We start from the raw sequence: 19,844 nt of genomic DNA, 5'->3' as shown, positions 1-19,844 counted from the left end.
AGAAAATTACAAGCAAGATTTCAAAGTCATCAGCCACGTTTTCTCTCTTTAATAAAGCAAAAAATAATCTGAAACAAATACAAAAAGTGCTAATGCGTTATATGTGTTATACACATTTAGATGCTTGCTACGTGAGTAACTTGTTTCTATTTTATTGTCTATTCCTCCCCCTGCACAGCCACAATTTTCAGAGGAAAAGAGAGATTTGAGTGGGAAACTTTGGTTGCCCTCCACCCACAATTGCCTGACACCAGACACCTCCCATTTGTGCTTAGTAGCTGCCCTGAGCCAACTGGGGCTTTGTTCCAAGCCCTGACAGGCCATCCATAAGCATTGTCTGATTTAATTTTCATGACAACCCTAATTAGTCCCCGAGTTCACAGTCCAGGAAACCAATGCCAGGAGAATCTAAATAATAGCAGGGAAAGTACAGAGCCAGTATTTAAGGCAATTCTGTCTCAGATCCTCGCTCTTGACCTACCGATCAGGACCAGAGAGTCATGGTCAAGAGCATGTGTTACCTACCTACACCACCTACAGCCATGTACCTTGGATGAGTCACATGCCCAGCTCTGTGCCTCAGTTTCCTCATCTGTAGACTGGGCATAACAAGACTACCTGCTTCATGGGTTTGTGGTAGAGATGAGGGTATTTTGACAACACCTAGCACATATCAAGAGCTCCCCAAATGTGAGCAGTTTTGTGTCTCGTTTTTAGTAATGACTACCTCTTCATGATTCCCAGACATGTGAATTGAGGAAGGTTGTCTTTTGCTCTCTGGAACATTTTGGATTAAGCTCACCCTTTCTTCAGGCCTTCGTGAGATTTGAACCCTCAGCATTGGTTTACCAGGCCAGGTATCTGGCCTCTAAGCCATGGATGTGTTAGCTCTTAGTCCCATTTCTGGGGTGAGTAAACTTTGGGTGGGTAGATTGGTTGGCTTGTCTTAAGGCCACGCAGCCAACCCAGGGTCAAAGGCAGGTCTGATATGGCCACATCCTTTCCATAGGTCCAGTGTCTCTCCCATGCTCTTTTCTTTCTTTGTTTTAACTGAGATGAAATTCAAATGACATAAAATGTACCATTTTAAACTATGTGATTCAGCAGTTCTTAGTACTTGCAAAATTGTGCAACCACTTTATATTTCCAAAACATTTTCATCACTGTAAAAAGAAGCCCCATACACATGAAGCAGTCACTCCCCCAGCCCCAGGCAACTGCTAATCTGCTTTCTGTCTCTATGAATTTGCCTGTTCTGGATATTTCATATGAATGGAATCATACGATGTGTGGCCCCCACGTCTAGCTTCTTGTACTCAGCATCATATTTTGAAGGTTCATCCAGGCTGTAGCAGGTGTCAGTGCTTCACTCCTCTTGGCAGTATGTACCGTTCTATACTCTGCATGAACACCTTTGCTGGATATTTAGGAAGGGACATTTTGCACCCACTCCTGAGATAAATTCCCTATCTCTGTGACCAGTAGGACTTCTCCAGCATTTATTTATTCAGTTCACACTTCTGAGACTTTTTAACACACCAGAAGTAATTTTGTATTCTTTCTTTATTTAAAAATTAAAAATGCAATTTACCCATAAAATGGCCAAACCAATTTACATTTATGAGGCCAAATCAAACAACAAAGCATGTTTTCTCAGAAGCCTCGAGCTTTTCTCAAATCTGAAATGACAGTGATTTAAAGTGGCCTGTGTTATTGATTCTTTTCAGCAAAACAGAGCAGTTCTCTGATTTATGATGGAAAAGGGGTGTGGGGGGGAGAGAAAACAGAGTAAAAGGAAAGAAGAAACATTAAATAATACAAAAAGCTTCCAAGTAGTAGTTATGCCTTCACTGTCTTCTGTGAGACTCTGAGATAGTGTTAAGCATGTTCTAATATCTGCTGAAGCTGGCAGGAATTGTACACCTGTGTGCTTTCAGGAGGAGGGCTGCCTTCTGTGATGTGAAACTTCCTGCAGCCCAGGAAGGATGCCTGGAGTGAAGGCAGCCTGCAGCATGAAACTTGACCAGAGCCACACTAGGTGACAGGAGGAAGGGGCAGCATCTGCTCCCTGCTAGCCCTGCACAAGGTGCGCTTCTCACAGTCCAGCTGGGATTTGGGTAGGACTCAGACAATAATACAAATTTTATGCACTTAAGTAGTGTGTTAGGCAGGTCACTGTGAATTGGCCTAAACTAAAAAGGCATTTGGGAAGCGCAACAAGCCATGGAACTCTGTGCCTTCTATGTCAACATCATGCACATGCATACATGCGCGCGCACACACACACACACACACACACACACACACACACACACACACACACACACACACACATATTTAACTCTCTAACAAAGCTTTCCTCTGCCCCAATTATCATCTTCTTCAAGTTCATGGGAAGAGAAAAATAGCCTGGCCAAGATTCCCACTCCATGCCTATGTGTTTCCCACGGTTCTTTCCACTTCCACAATGTTTGCTGCTATTTTCTGTAAGCCCATAGCTATGCCCACCATTTGTGGAAAGCAGAAAAGTACAATCCAACCAGAAAATCACTCATTCATGGGGCTCAGAGGATGGTGCAGAAGAGTTCTTTACCTTCTTACCTCTCAAACATACCAGGCCCACCTTGGAGAGGCAGCCAGGGGCTCCTCAGTGGCTCAGCCCCAGATTCCCCTCACCCCTGACCTCCAGGCCTTTAGAGTACAATGCCCTCAAGACACACTAATATTGGCTACCTCTCATAGGGAGCATCACTCCTCTATGATTTTATGCTAGGAGGCTGTCCCTTTTCTTTATGACATCGAAGACCACTTCTCAGGACATGATAAAGTGGGAGAAACACCCCTTCTTTTGCCCCCTTTCCAACTTAATGCCCAAAATTATATAAAAATACTGTATTAACCTGCCAGAGTTTCCATAACAAAGTACCAAAAACTGAGTGCCTTAAACAACAGACATTTATTCTGTCACAGTTCTGGAGGCTGGAAGTCCAAGATCAAGGTATCAGTAGATTTGGTTTCTCTTGAGGCCTCTCTTATTGGCTTACAGACTTCTGTGTCCTCACATGCATGTTCTCTGCATTCCTGGTGTCTCTTCCTCTTCTCATATAGACACTAATCCTATTGGATTAGGACCCCAACCCTATGACTCCATTTAACTTTTCTTGTCTCCTCAAAGACCCTATCTCCACATACAGTCACATTGGGAGTTAGGGCTTTAACGTACAAATATTGCGGGGGGGGGACACAATTCAGTTTATAATAAATACATAATTCCTGGCCTCAAGAAATGTTAAGTCTAAATGGAAAGCTAAAATAAACACTCAATTCATCAGGAGAGGGTATTGATGGCAAAAATAATAACAATATCAAAACATGATCTTAAATGTTTGCTAAGTTATTTTAGGAATAATAGTCAGGTACCTAAAACAAAAATGTTCAAAACTAAACACTTACTATTATTTCTCCTCTTTCAGTAAATAGCATCATTTTTGACTCTTCATTCTCCCTGTGTATCTGTCAGATTAAGCTAGAATATGCTGCAGTAACAAACAACCCCAGTTTCTCAAGAGCTTATTTAAAACTTCAAAGGTTATTTCTTGCTCAGGCTTCATATTCAGAGCTGGTTAACAGGAGACTACTCATCACAGTCACCTGGAGGTTGGAGAAACCAGAGTTCTTCTCTTCCACCATGTAAAGACACAGCAAGGCAGCACCAACTATGAACCAGAAAGCAGGCACTCACCAGACTCTGAATTGGCCAGTGCCTTGGTCTTGGACTTTCTAGCCTACAGAACTGTGATAAATAAATATCTGTTGTTTATAAGCTACCCAGCCTGTGGTGTTTAGTTAATAGCAGCCCAAATAGACTATGACAGTTGTCTAGGATTTGATAGTCAAAAAAATAGAGATGATGAAGTGTGAATTTGTAAAATTTGTAAAAATCCCTAATTTGTAAAATGAGGGAATGAAGATTCCAAGAGATAAGAGAGGTAATCAACGTTATACAGAAAATTAATGGCAAAGCACAGGATAGAATCCAGCATTTCAGACCTCCAGTGCCCACTGAAAAATAAGTGCTCACCAAAATTAGGGGTCAGAGAGTGATTTTTAAATACTTCCTCCATGTATCAAAGCCAGTTCATCCTGGAGGCCAGTGTTTTCTTTTATCTTTTGTTATTTCTATGACTGTTAATTCTCTGCTCCTGAAATTGATATTGGTCAGTGAAAAGTACCTAATGTTGAACCTGTTTAATCTTGGTGTAATGAAATTTAGGGATAGGAAGTGTTAGGTTGAATGGTGTGTGTGTGCGTGCATGTGTGCATGCATGCGTGCGCGTGTGTGTGTGTGAGAGAGAGAGAGAGAGAGAGAAACTGAAACAACCATTAGAAAACTAATCACAATTAATCCATGAGGGAGTGGGCTGCTTTAATGAAGCCATTAGCCAAAGACCATTCTGAGAGAGAAAATGGAAAGACGGAACTCTGAGCACATTACCTGTAATGAACCTGAAAATGGACTTGGGGAATTTCTGCAGTATTCTTAGCATCTGTAATAGCTGTTGTGTGAGCAGCCCACATCTCAGCCCAAGCTCCAGGAATCCTATGAACCCAGGAGAAGACACGGCAGAGGGCTATTTAACTACTGGATGTTGGACACAAGCTTCAGAGAGAGGCTGGGACTTATGCAACTGATGACTCTTAACTATGCTCTTGTTTAATGCAAAAGGTCATTTTGGTGTCAATTGCTTCTCTGGAGGGAAAAAAAAAGGAAAGAAAAAACAGAGAAAGTCTCTTTCCTTGCATCTCCTGCTTCAAACTGGACCAGTGTTTCCAGAGAGAGACTTTGGAAGAAATTGGCCCAGAGGTAAATGATATCAATAAACATCTCAAAGCCAAAGGCCCTTTTTCTTCTGGATCTGATCATAAGGAGGATTGCAAACATGCAAGTAGGTAGTATCCTACAATCTCAAAAAAGAAGATATTTAGGTATTTCCTTCATCAATTTTAAATCACAACATGTATGAGACACGTGATGCTAGTGATTTTGCATGAAGTCAATATGAAAGGGATAAACCAAAATCTCCATAGCTGTGTTGGAATGAGCTCCTGTGGGGAAACGAGAAGAGAGTTTGTTTGCTTAAAAGTCTTCATTAAAAACATGAAGCCCCAGGGGTCTTGTATCTATTGCCAACATGTAGTGATCACAGGCATTTGGAAATAAAAATTACCTGACTCATTGGTCTTCTAGTGTACATCCGTTGTTGCTGGCCTGACAGTAATCTATCCATTCTATCTTCTTCTGATAACATGATCCTGACTTTTTTAGACTATCTTTTCCCTGTTGGATCAGTCCTATAAGGCTTGTTAATCAAAATGCCCTATTGTCCTCTGGATTAGGAATGAGCACTTGACCACAGTGACTCCACACCCTCCCTCCAGAGAATTTACATCTTAAGCAGAATGACTCAAGGCTAGAAATGGTTGAAAACATTCATTCCACCTCACTTTGGAGAGACAGCCCAGTATTTCCTGCTTTCAACATCCTCAAAGGTGATCCGGCCTTTGCAAAGCCTTCTTCAGTTTTTCCTTTTATTCTTTGAGCAACCCAGAGTCTATCCAATAAGAGTCTGTGTTTGTTTCCTGATGGTGCTGTAACAGATTAACGCAAATCTATTATCCTACAGTTCTGGAGGGCAGAAGTTTAAAATGAGTCATATGGGGCTAACACAAGGTGCTGGCAAGCTGTGTTCCTGCTGAAAGCTTGAGGGAAACTCTGTCCCTTGTGTCTTCCAGCTTGTAGAGGCTGTCCACTTCTCTTGGCTTGTGGCCACATCACTCTTGCCTCTTCCTCTATCAATACATCTTCCTCTCTTCCTCTGATTCTCATGGCTCCCTCTTATAGGGACTTCAGGATTACACTGGGCCAGCCCATATAATCCAGGATAATCTTCCCATCTCAAGATCCTTAACTTGATCACAATTGCAAGTCTCTTTTATCATAAAAGGTAACATATTCACAGGTTCTGGAGATTAGAACATGGATATATTCTGCAGAGGGGGAGGGGGAGGACATTATTCAACCCACCACAGCATCATCTTGCTCAAGGCACACAGATTTACTTTCTGTTGCTTACAACCAAAACCTAACTGACGTACAACTTCTAATTGGTTTCTGAAACAGAGAAAATGAATATGTTTTTTATTGTTGCTGGAAACTAGGAAGATGATCATAAATCAACTAAAAGTAAATTGTGGAACATCCTTGAGAAATCATCCCAAAGAATGGCCCTTCTGCTTAAATTCCTAAGGTAGATGCTACACTGTATCTTCTCTAAACAAGTAGAGCCTGGAGTTGGCCTTGAGAGGTTCCCCCTAGAATCATCTAGTGCCCAACAGAATTGAATATCTCTCTTTATCCAGGCGTGTGTTCTTTTGGCAGGACACAGAAATTCTGAACACTGCCATACTCACAGGAAAGACGGTTGCCATGCCAATCAGAGTGGTGTCTGTGGAGGAGAACAGTGCTGTGATGGATATCTCCGAGTCGGTGGAGTGCAAGTCCACAGATGAGGATGTTATCAAAGTAAGTGGGCCACTGACCAGCTGGACAGTGCGGGTGGGACCTTCACTTGGGCATCCCCTTCCTGAAATAAGAAGCTCAGCTGGTAAGTTTACATACAGCACACTGCCAGTCGATGTACTCAACTTGTCCATTTCTGTCCCTTTATGCTGGCATCATGCTAACCTAGCTGAGATTGATTGATTGATTGATTGATCTCTTTCTTTCTCTCTTTCTTTCTGTTTTTCTTTCTTTCTTTCTCTCTTTCTTTTTCTTTTAATTTACAAATAAAATTGTATATATTTATCATATACATGTTGTATTGAAATATGTATACACAATGGAATACTACTCTGCTATAAAAAAGAATGAAATACTACCATTCTCAACAACATGGATGGAATTAGAGAAAACTATATTAAGTGAAACGAGTCAGGCACAGAAAGAGAAATACCACATGTTCTCACTTATTTGTGGGAGCTAAAAATAAATAAATAAGTAATAAATATACAAACAAATAAAGGGTGGCGGGGGAAGAAGACACAATAATCACAACAATTCCTTGAGCTTGTGAAGACAAGTGAACAGATATGATATGATGTAGTTGGGGGGGAGGGGAGAGAGGAAGAGGGAAAGAAGAATGGGTAAAGGGACACGAAAATCAACTATAATGTATACTGAGAAGTTAAAATAATTTATTTTTTAAAATTTAAAAAAGAAATTTATATTGGTCAGAGAATTAATGGCTTTCACACACACACACACACACACACACACACACACACACACACACACACACACACACAAAGAATTATGTATGCATTGTGGAATGGCTAATTTAAGCTAATTAACATATGCATTACCTCACATACTTATTGCATTTGTCCATTTTCTGTTGCTTATTACCTGAATACCGGAAACCAGGTAATATATAAAGAAATAGAATTTATTTCTTACAGTTTTGGGGGCTGGGAAGTCCACAGTCCAAGGGGTACATCTGATGAGGGCCTTCTTCTGTTGGGAACTCTCTACAGGGTCCCGTGAAGCCCAGGGTATCACATGGTGAGAATGACCTGAGCAAGAGAGTGCTAATCTGCTCGCTCGCTCTCCTTATAGAGCCATCAGAGCCAAGCCCTTGAAAACTCTTTAAACTATAAACCCATCCATTACTCCATCAATCCATTCACCAGGGCACAGTCGTCACCATCCAGTCACCTCTTAAAGGCCCCACCTTCCACCACCATATTGTGGGTTAAGTTCCAACATGAACTTGGAGGAGCATTCACACCACAGCACTTATCTTCCTTTTTGTGGTGGGAACACTTAAAATCTACTCTCTTAGCAATTTTCAAGAACAGAATACATTGTTATTAACTACAGTCACTATATTGTACCCTAGATCTCTTGAACATATCCCTCCCATCTAACTGAAATGCATTCTTTGACCAACATCTCCCCAACTCCCCATGCCCTAACCTTCTGGTAATGACCATTCTACTCTCTACTTCTATGAGTTCAACTTTTTTAGAGTACACATATGAGTAAGATCATGTGGTATTTATCTTTTTGTTTGGTTTATTTAATTTAACATAATGCCCTCCAGGTCCATCCATGTTGTCACAAATGACAGAACTTCCTTCTTTTTAATGACCATTTAGTGATCCATTGTGCATCTATACCACATTTCCTTTATCTACTCATCCATTAACAGACCATCAATTATGCTTTGGACCGTGGGTCAAACCCTAAATGCCCACAGTAGCCAAACAGGTGACTTAAATGGGTGAAGTGGTAAATTGGATATGCCTTGTTCTAGAAGGGCAACCAATCTTCTGTTCCTTGCCTTTTTCCAGCAAAAAAAAAAAAAAAAAAAAAAAAAAATTGCTGCAACTAACTGTGGCCATGCATAAATGTAAGTTCTGTATTACTACATTTTCAAAAGAAGCTGGAAACCTGGATTTTATGAAAAAAAAAAAAAAAAAAAAAACACTTATTTTTCAAGGTGAACAACCAATTGTAATTTTTTTAAATGGGCAAAAACCGAAAAGTAAAGTATACTTACAGTGTGGGTTGACCTATTGGGCAACTGTTAGAAACCACATTTCTAGAGCAAGAGTTGGTTTGTAAATAAAGTTTTATAGGAACACGGATACTCAAATTTGTTTTTATCTATAGCTGCTTTTGTGCTGCAACGGACCGTTGAGTCGCTGTAACAGAAACCACATAGCCCAGAAGTCTAAAATATTTACCATTTTGCCTTTCCCAGAAAAGGCTTGCCCCAAGAAACCCCGCCCTAGAGTCTAAGTTTTTTGAGGGAAGGACTCTAATTCCTCGTCTTTCCCACTAATGTTTGTCATGATAATATACCCACAGTGTTTGCTCAAAGAATAAGAAAATGCAAAGGCTTTTCCAAGACAGAAATTAAGCATTTGGTCTTTCTTTGTATTTTTTGCAATCCTTGGAAACACACCCAGAAAAAACAAAGATCCAAAAAAAGCATCCCAGTAAGAATGGGTTTTTTTTCCTCAAGTAGAGTCTGACAGCAATCAGTCTTTACTCTGGTGTTGAAAGCTCCATGTATGAGCAGAAGAGAACCTCGCAAATGATTGAGGTGGAGGAATGGTGTGGAAAAATACTTCTCTGCAGCCCCCGCCCCCAGCAGAGACACCAGGCTATGTTGTCTACTGCACCTGGTGCTACCATCAGAGAGTGACATTCACACTAAATCATTATGACAATATTCCAGTAAGTGGCAGGAAAGCATTCCAACAACAACTGTATATTATGACAATTTTCTTGACTGTTGGAGATAAAGTGTCTCAAAAAAGGAGCTCCTTTTCCTAATTCACCAAAAGGTGATATATGGCTAGAGGTGGCCCTGACTCCAGAGTGCTTTCCAGAAAGACCACAAAGCCCAGAAAAGGAGGAGAAGAAAGAGGATGAAGTTCTAAACCAGTGTCCAATAAAAACATGTGAGACACCTACATAATTTTTAATTTTCTAATAGCCACATTTTTAAAAGTTTTAATAAAACAGGCAAATTTAATTTCAATAATGCAGTACATATAACCCATTATATTAAAAATATTATCATTTCTGCATCATTAATATAAAGATCATTAATGAGATAGTTTACGTTTTTTTACATTAAGTCTTTGAAAGCCAGTGTGTATTTTACACTTAAAACTCAGTTCAGACTAGCCCATTTCAAGTTCTTCATATGTGACCAGTAGCTACATATGTGGCCATATGTGACCATATCGCACAGCACAGGTTCTTGCTGATCATTAGTATTAATCACTGATTTGCCAGTCCCCTAAAATCTAAGACCCTTGATAAATGTGACCCTTTGAAAAAACACCTCCAGCACTAATAACTTTTCTAGAGCCTCTTTTAGCCTACAAAAACCAGAAGGGAAACAAAACCCAAATACAAACCACTACAGTCATTTGCATAGCAACGCTTAGCTACACTTAAATGATTTTGACATGGAGCCCATTGCTAATATTTTCAGGAATATAATCAGTATCTTTAGGGAAATAAAAGTATTCAAACTAAAAATTGCCTCCTGAAATGAATCTGGAGTTGATACCCCCAGCTGTTGACAAAGCTGGAGCAGCTCCTTAGCATTCCTTGTCTTTTAAGACACCAAATTTTCTTTGAGGAATGCAGCCCCTTTTTAAACTTTTTAAATAAAATATTCCTCATTTGGGGTTTCTTGATATTTCCCTTCATTTAGATTCAGGTTTGCATTTCCAGCCAGGATTAACTACCTAAGTGATGATACACATTTTTGTTTTGTTTCATTCATTTTTGTGAACTTTTTAAAATCACCCTGAAATAGTTTTGAAGGTATTCTTTCTGATTATATAAGTAATGCATACTATTTGTTAAAAGTAAACTGAGTGCTCCAGAAAACTCTAAGAAAGAAAGAATTACGTACTGCCACCATCCTAAGAAAATCATTGTAAACATCTTGGCATTCATTTCTTACACATCTCTTTTGACACACTTGAAAGGTCAACAATTAGCAAAGACTAGTACTGAGAGGAGAAATCAGGCTTGGAAGGCTTTATTTTTGCAGGAAGCAGCACAGGGTCCCAGGCAGGCAGCATAGGGAGGTGTAGGCAAGACCTAGCCTGCCTTATCCCCCAGGGGTTGGGTTTATATTTCTTCTTTTGGTGAGTTGTATTGTTCTGATTGGCTATAGCTTATGTTAGTGAGGAGTTAAATGAAATATCCAATGGGAGTTGTTGAGGCCTTATGTTAATTAGGTGATTTTTAGGTTTACAATTATTGGTTCGTTTAGTATGTAAATTAGGGCTTCAGAGGGGACCAATGGCATGGCGTTCTGTTGCAGTTATGAGTTCCTTTGTCTTTAATTTACGGGAAGTGCCATTTTGAGTATCTTTGGGTGGCACCATCTTAAGTAATCCTCCCTGAACCTAATGACACACATAGAGTGATGTAATTTTATAAGAATGGGGACATAGCATACCTACTATTTTTTTGCCACCAACTTTTTTCTTAAACACACAAAGGTTAATTTAACATCCTTATTGCAAAAAGGAACTCTTAAAAATGAATTTAAAAATTTAAGCAGAAATTTGGTGAAGGACATGACCAGATAAGTCACACTTTTTTTTTCAGCATCCCTGGCCTTAGCTGGCTTTGTTGCTGGCCTGGATGTACGGTGGGGTGGGGCTAAGGCCCACAGCCCATGTCTCTCAGGACCCCCAGTGGTCCTGAGACAAACTTTTTTATTGGCAAATCTACATACACATACACAGACACTCACAAACATGTCTACATATACATATATTCAACATACACATATAAGGGTTTTTCTGTCATAGTTTTTTTTGCAGAAACAGGGTCATAGCCTTCATACATTTCTACCCATTTCTTCCTCTCATTTTTCAATGTATCATGAGTATCCCTGACATTTAGAAAATAAAGCCAGGCCAGCATGCAGTGCAAAAAAAAAAAAAAAAAAAGTTACGAGAGCCTAGGAGCCCAGTCTGCAATGTGTCTAGTGCATAGGTTAATAGGAGTCATAACATCTTGGGTGGATGTGGGCCTCTGACATCAGCATCTGGGTTGATCCACACTCAGGACATGAAACAGCAGCACACCGCAGAGAAGGTCAGTAACTTGTCAACAATAGCCCCACGAACACTAAGATGAAGAAGAACATATAATACAGACAAGCACTTCCAATGTCCAAGTAACCTCAGAGAGTGTCTAATCTACATGTGTCTACATTTTAATATCTTTAACATGAAGGTGTGTCTTGTAGCCAATGATGTGGCATAGATTAATTGGCTGCAGTTTTCTCACTTGTGCTGTCTTAGATTTGAAACTATCCAGTCCCTGTTTCTCACAAATCACATAACAGCTCATTCAACAAAGACGTATCGGCCATTTTCTAGGTACCATTCTAGTTTGGGAGGCAGTGATTAAATAGAAGAGGGGAGGGCTGTGCCCTTGTGGAGACTGGCATCCCGGGATAGAGGCAGGCAGGAGAACATCACAGATCTGATGAGGAAATGCAACCAGTGCCACTCTAGAGAGGGGCTTGGTGTGGGGAAAACTTTGGAAGGGGTGGCCTCCAAGGAGGGGACGTCTGAGCCAGTAAGCTGGGGAAATAATGACTATTGACACCTGCCATTCATTGACTGTGTACCCCCTACTTGAGAAATTCTCTATGCATATTCCCTGATCCTAATGTGGCTGACCCCAGGGTGCCCCTCCCTGTGCTTCCTGGGTGTCCCCACCCTGGTCTTCAACCCTACAAGTGCTTTCCCAGGAGCCACACCCACGATGGGGTGGGATCCTGGAATCTAAAGCCTCATTAGAGAACGTTCATCTATTGAATTTCCATTGCAGCCTGTCTGACCTCCAGGGCACAATTCCAGCTAATGGATCCCAGTGCAGAGCTAAACATAATGCATATGGGCAACTCGCTGACCTGGCTTTTCCCTGGTGACTGGAGGTGCCTACATTAGTTCCAGTATATGGAGAGCAACCTCTCCGGGGCAACAGCCTTATTTTTTCCCTGAACTCAGGCTTCTGTCAGCACTAAAATTTTCTCTGCCAAACTCAACTATTGATTTTACAAGCTCTGAGTCCTTGAGAGAGCAATGTTTTTTGGTAAGAGCCCCAAGTTTTAAAAGAGTCTGCAGGACTTAGTACTTTGGGGTGACAACCCCCACCTCAATAGGAAGGTGGGCAGGCTTCTTAAAGAGAGAAGAGAGTTTCCCATTCATGCATCTCATACCCGAGAGGCTTTAGAAGAAATGCTGGAAGGTCTTTATCCTCAAGAGCCATTTGGTTTTCAGATGAAAGAAAATCAGAGAGAGCAAAGCAGTTCCTGGAATCCAGCAGTACCTGGCCATAACCCCTTTCTGGGTGTGGGATCCCCAATGCAAAGCAAGGAAGTTCCTTCCAGGAAGGGTTCTTCTGGTGCCACCATCCCCACCATCTGGTATTCAACAAGCCGATTCAATAGTGTGTTGAAGAACTTCAGCCACTGCCAAGTTCTTCTTTGAGTCTCAGTTCTCCTATCTACAAAAAGGGGAATGCCTGTGCCTACCTCGTCAAATCATTGTGAGTTTAACAGTAATGCATGCAAAGCATATAGGACAAGGCTTTCATGTTAACTTTTCTTACTAGCTGGGTAGATCTAGACCAGCAGTTCTCTACCGGGGGGGATCGTACCCCCCAGGGGACACTTGCCAATGTCTGGAGATGTTTTTGGTTGTCACACCTGGGGCAGGGCCTACTGGTATCTAGTGGGCAGAAGCTAAGGGGGCTGCTAAACATCCTGCAATGTCCTGGACACCCTCACAACAAAGAATTATCCGACCCCAAATGTCAGTAGTGCTGAGGTTGAAAAGCCTTGCCCTAGACTGAGCAGACAACAAAGGGTCCCCAGTCTCCCATGGAAGGATTCTCATTGTCATGAAAACACCTGTTGGTGGCTTAGCATAGAAGTAAGGGCCACTGACTTTGGGTCTCTTCTGTCACTTACCATCTATCTGAGTGACCTTGGGGAGGTCAACCTCTCTGAGCCTCAGTATCCTTATCTTAGATATGGAGATAATGAGACATATCACATAGATGGGACTCAAAGATTAAGAGAAAAAAAGGCATGTGAAATGCCTGGCCCTCAGTAAGTGCTCAATAAATGTCCACTAGTACTAGTAAAGTTGGTCTTGCCAGATGCAGTTTAACTTAGCTCTTCTGGGAGCTGAGATAACCATTAAAAGCAGAGAGTCCTCCATGCTGCATTAGCTGGTGGATGTAGGTCTTTCTTTAATAATTGGAAAGCTTGATGAGTATTATACAGCTATAGCTGTGATAATGCTGCATAACAAAACAACCCAAAAACTCAGCCACTCACAACAGCAACCATTGACTTTTCCCTCAATGGATGACTGGAGTAGCCCTGCCTTGGGGTGCTGGTGGGCTGGGCTGAGGTCCAGGTTTGTTTTGGGTTCTGGTTGGCTCCACATGTCTCATTTTGGTGTCTGGGGACAGAAAACCAATAGGGTTATGAGATAAGGAGAGATAGCACACAGCTAGTTTAAGGTGAATGGTCAGGAAAGCCTCTCTAAGGAGGTAACATTTAAGCTGAAAATTAAATGCCAAGAGATTGGAAAAGGACTTTCAAAGCAGCAGGAACAGCAAGTGCAAAGGCCCTGGGATATGAACAAGCTTTGCATGTTTGAGGAATGGAGAAACAGACAGGATAAAGGAGCATGAGAAGTGAGGAGAAGAGTGAAAGTCAAGGTGGGTAAAGTATGCAGGGCCTTGAGTCTGTCATCTATGTTCAAAATTTGTTTTTTCTCTAAGAGCAATAGGACACTGCTGGATATTCTGGTTTGGAGTTTAAGTAGATCACTCTAGAAAGTATGAGGTGGGCACTCTTGTAAGCCTCAGTTTATAAATGAGGAAACTGAGGCCCAGAGAATTTGAGTGACTTGCTGAAGGTCACCCAGCTGGTAAGCAGCAGAGCCAAGATTCAAACCTAGGTCTTCCTGACCACCAGGCCCAAATGGCTTCATGCTCCCAGTGGGCTCAGGCAAGTATGGGAGCATGTTGCTGTTTACCTAAAGTTGTGCTGTCCAGTATGGTAGCCACTAAAGAGGTGTGGCTATTTAAATTACTTAGAATTAAATAAAATGAAAAATTCAGTTTCTCAGTTGCTATAGCCATGTTTCAAGTGCTCAGGAGTCACAAGTGGCCAGTGGCTGCCATATTGAAGGGCACACACAGTGGACATTTCCATCATCATAGAAAGTTCTGTGGGACATTTCCATCATCCCAAAGCCTCTGACTGGTAGGAGCTGTGCCATACATCCATTCCTGGTTGGGGCTGGTGGGCAAAAAGCAAATGTCTGGAAGTGGCCTGGAAAGTGCAGGTTGTTTTGACCCTCTGCCTTGAGTTACAAAGAATAGTCTGTTCTAATAAAAGACTTCTGCAAAAGATAAGATTGTTTATTTATGAGTCAGATTCTACTTGAGCCAAGCGAGGCTCCATCTGGATTTGCTTAAATGGGAAGAGAGGTTTTCAAGCCCCAAGGGTCTTGCAGCTGGTCTTTGCATTGATGAAGAGTTTCTGGCCAGGTCCATGAAGCAAGGGGTAGAGTCCAGATTGGGACTCAGGTATCTGGTTTGCCTTTAGGAAGATTTAGTTCTGGAAAACAGTTCTCCTCCCATGTTTGTTTTCTCTCCTGCCAGATGCTATAATCTCTGTCTCTCTTTGACTCCTCCACTGAGATACATCAATTTGAGAACAAGGGTTTGGTCTCAGCAGCACTTTATGCCAACCTATCATATCTTTATCAAAGAGTGTACAGATACTGAATGGTGAAGACCCTCAAGTTGGCTTCATAAGTAGGAGGAGAAACACTTATAAATGAAAGGTCTGGGGCAGTGTTGGCTTCAGGCACAGGTAGATTCACAAATCAATTTTTCTGTACCTCTCAGCTCTGTATTTGCCTGCGAAAGTGCCATTCCCAACCCCATATGGAGGTCCCTGGATGCTCTGGGTCCACAGCTTCCCAGGTTCATGTCCAGCAGAAATGAGATGCTACATTCACTCTGTCACAAATCTCAGAACTTCTTGTCATCGGGCCTGGCTGAGCTGTGTGACCATTCCTGGACCAATCGCTGTAGCCAAGGGAGTGTGGTGTATCATGAACACCTCCCAACCTCATAGCCAAGGCCAAGACCTACTGAAGCCCATGGACTGAGCATGGGGATATGTAGGTTCCCCTGGAAGTATCTTAAAAACTGTTACAGAAAATAGAATAAGGGGATTCTGGGCAGCAAAAATAACAAGTGTGTAGTAAGTCTGGAACTCAGTCAAGCTTCTACCTCCCAGTTGACTTCCACTTTTATTCCCACTTCTTCTGCTTCTGAGCTGTAGAGAATGAATAATGATTGGGCAGCATAAGCTGAATGGCGAATGAGCCTTTTTATCTGTCTACTCTCATGCATGTTGCTGAGATTCTGATGGGAAGAGTTGTGCATGGATGGGTCTGGGCTGGGGAAGAAATCCAGGGAACTTGCCGCTTATATCTGAGAGGATGATTTTAGTTAACAGATTATGCGACTGAAACCAAATTAAGAAAGAAAGGGGCATTTTATGGCTCCTGTATCTGAATAGTAAGAGGCTTCCCTGGCTTCAGGGATGGCTGGATCCAGGGGCTCAAATGAAATAATCAGTATTTTATTTCTGACTCTCCTCCTCCTGGCTCAGAATCCTCTGTGCTGATTGAATTTTCAGACAAGTTGTCCTGTTCTACAATGGCTGCAGGCAGCTCCCAGACCATCCCTTTACAGGTGGAGATCTAGCAGAAGAGAGCATGTTTCTTTGGCCTGGCCTTGCCTGAATATTTCCTGAGATTGCATCTGATTGATCCAGCTCAGATCATGGGTTGACCCCTGAGCCAATCGCTGTGGCTAGAGGAACATGAAGCTCTGATTGGCTTTGTTCATGGTTACATGATCTTACTCTTAGGGCTGGAGGTAGAGTTTAAGTCCAGTCTCTAGATAAAATGGGAGAGGGAAAGACACCCCCCCCCCCAAGGAAACTAGGGCTGTAGCCATAGAGAATTCTACTGGACTACTGCAGCAGGGGCTCCTCTCTTCTCCCAGCCCCTTACTCTTTGCCTCCCAAACTTTCTCTGTCCCAGGATCTTCCTCCAGTTTTTAAATTTTTCCTGGGTTAAGGAAATTGGGCCACTCCAGCCCCACCCATGAGTGGGTTTTTCTTGATGACTTTATAGGTCATCTGCCCTAACCTAGCTGAGAGGCAGGAGGAAGTGGTAGAGTCTGAATGCTCCTTGGGAGTCTTCCAGCAAGATGCTGTTCTGCAGTTCTCCTAGGAAGGTGTTGGTCCTGTGATTGACTGCGGAAGGCACTAGGATCATTGGCATGACAATTAACACCGTAGAGTGTAGAAAGCATAAATGGAGTGATCCCAAATCAGAAAACAAAGATGAGAAGAAAAGAGCTGACAGGGAAAGCTGTTGAAGTAGTGCAGTGTCAGTCCCAGTGGGAGTGGTATGATTGTACACTGCAGTAGTTTACCAGAGCTGCCATAACAAAGTACCCCACACTGGGTGGCTTAAAACAACAGAAATGTATTCTCTCACAGTTCTGGAGGCCAGAAGTCTGAAATCAAGGTGTGAATAGGGACACACTCCCTCTAAGTTCTCTAGGAAAAAAATCCTTCCTTGCCACTTCCAGCTTCTTGTGTTTGCAGCAACCATTGGTACTCCTTGGTGTGTAAAGGTATCACTTTATTTTCTGGTTGCATTTTCACATGGTTGTCTTTCCTGTGTCTGTCTCTTTCTCTTGTGCTATTCTTATAAGGACACCAGTCATACTAGATTAAGACCCACTCTACTCCAGTGTGACCTCATCTTAACTATACCGGCTATGCTCTATTTCCAAATAAGGCCACATCCTGAGGTTCCAGGTGAACATGAAGATTTGGGGACACTAGTGAACCAAGAACACATACCATACAGCAACTCCTCAGAAGGAACAGAGGTTTTGAGTTATTCATGCCAAGGCTTCCTGAGGGCTTGAGTCAAGCTCTTTTCCCAGGGCTTTCTGACTATACACTTGTAGGATTACAGTTAGGGCCAGAAACATGAGCTGTCCCTGCTGGAAATTGGCCACCAAATGTTTCTGCATACTGCCATGTGTCCAAGACAGTCTAAAGGCTGTGTCTACACATGATCTTCTTGAGAAGACCCAGGTGGTCCCCTGTTAGAGAACAGTTCATAGTGATAAATACTTCACCACAAAACTGCCACTTCCAAAGAGAGGATGCTCTATGTAGACCAAGAAAGGCTTTGTTGGAAATGAAATTTGAACTTGGTGTAGCATTTGATTTGAGTAAATTTATGACACACATCCATGGGAGAGGGGGCAGGAATGGAGATTCATTCATTCAACAAACATCTATTAAGCACCGATGTGCCATGTAAAGTTCTAGGCACTGGAGCCCCACAGTGAAACACACAGAAGGTTCTGGTACTTGTGGCGCTCACATTGTAATAAAGTGACACAGAAAATCAACAGCAAAATAATAAACAGGCAAAAAATACAAGACAATTTCAGCTATATGTTCTATGAAATAAGATAATGTAAAAGAGAGTAATAGAGCACCTGGCTATTAGAGATAGACAAGGAATAATAGCTAACAGGGACTATATGCTAAGTGCTTTATGTAGACTAACTCATTAGTCTTCACAGCAGTCCTGCAGATAAGCATTATATTTACCCCAGTGTACAGATGAGAAAACCAAAGACAGAGCAGTTAAGTGATTTGCTCACAGCAAGTGAATGGTAGAGCCAAGACCTGAGCAAGAGTCTTGTCCAGAATCCATGCTCAAAATAGTATGCTATTCTGTCTTTTAATTGGATGGGTGGATGGACGGATGTGGATAGATACATAGAAAAATGGTACACAGATGATAGATGGATGAATGGATAGATAGATGAAGGGATGGATGGGTGGATGGACAGACAGACAGACAGACAGATACTCTACAGAGGTCAAGGAAAGTCTCTCTAAGGAGGTAACATTTGTTCTAAGACCTGAATGGAGAGAAGGAACCAGACTTGTCACAATCTAGGGAAGAATGTTTCTAGGCAGAGAGAACAGGATGCAGAAAGGCCCTAAAATGGGAATAAAGAGAAATCCACCAAAAGGTCTGGGCAGAGTGTGAGAAGGGACCGGTGACTTGAGATGAGCCCAGAGGGATGGGCCAGTTGCAGATCACGTGGTGAGCAGTGTGGATTTCAGTCCAATTCCAAAGAAAAGCTGCTGCAAGTTTGTTTGTTTGGGGGAGGGGTGAAAGCTGGGATGTGACTGAGGGAAAGACCACTGTGGGTAAGAGGGGAGCAGAAATGTGGGTGGAGTCATGAGCAGGGCATTGAGCGGAAGTATTTCAGGCTCCTGTTGTTTATCCCAGGAACAAAAGGATGGGTGGGCCTGGTCCAGCTCCAGGATGGACATGCTCAAAACTCAAACCCATCAGCTTCCCAGCTTCACCAACTCCCCTGAACTCTTGGAATGAAGACAGGTGTCATCTCAGCCAGCAGGGCTCATCCCAGGGGCTCCAACTGTGTCCCTCCCAAAACTCCTGCATCAATCCATGTGGCTGGATTAGGTCCCTCCTTGCTGCCTGGTTTGGCCCCAAATCCCTTTCCCCCTCACACCCAGCGAGTGACAGCACAGGTGATAGATAGCACGAGTGTTCAGGTGGCAGCAGCTGCCTTTGCAATCTGCCTCCTCTCGCCGGGACCTCTTCCGAGCCTGAGGGTTCGCAGAGAAGCTGTGACAGGCACAGTTCCCATTGGCAGGACAGCGCTGTGCCCTGAGCCTGGCATCCCAGAGCTTTAGCATCTCGAGAGCCATTATTAAGAAGAAAGTGGTCAGATGGTTCAGAGGGTGACCAGGGCATGAGCTGCAGGGGAGAGACTGCGAGTATGTGGCGGTCAGATCTGATTAAGGTTGTCATTCTGGAAGCTTCTCCCCACTCGTCTCTTCAAATTTCTTTGTGAACACACTTCTGGGGCTAATACGTTCCTTCTGCCTGACCCTCTGCAGATTCCTGCCTGCCGGGCCCCAGGTTTCTGCCTGGCCACAGGCTAGTGGGGCACACCTGATACATGCGGTAACCAGGCTAATTCTGCACATGTAGGTTTTCTGACTGACTTCTCCTGATGTGTCCATGATGCTCTTCTTCCCCTGCGC

At 42.6% G+C, this 19,844-nt stretch overlaps 1 protein-coding gene across 1 annotated transcript in view; it reads left to right on the top strand.

The window, feature by feature from the left end:
- TMEM132C (transmembrane protein 132C) overlaps positions 1-19,844 on the top strand; it is a 244,611-nt gene that overhangs the window by 204,149 nt on the left and 20,618 nt on the right. Inside the window, exon 5 of the mRNA XM_063087724.1 lies at positions 6,440-6,583. Coding sequence (XP_062943794.1) covers positions 6,440-6,583 — 144 coding nt within the window. The remainder of the gene's footprint in view (positions 1-6,439; positions 6,584-19,844) is intronic.

The sequence above is a fragment of the Cynocephalus volans genome, chromosome 2, assembly GCF_027409185.1.
Source record: "Cynocephalus volans isolate mCynVol1 chromosome 2, mCynVol1.pri, whole genome shotgun sequence".
In the NCBI taxonomy this organism is placed as follows: Eukaryota; Metazoa; Chordata; class Mammalia; order Dermoptera; family Cynocephalidae; genus Cynocephalus; species Cynocephalus volans.
The sequence above is the reverse complement of the archived record's forward strand: the minus strand, read 5'-3'. Positions and strand labels throughout refer to the sequence as shown.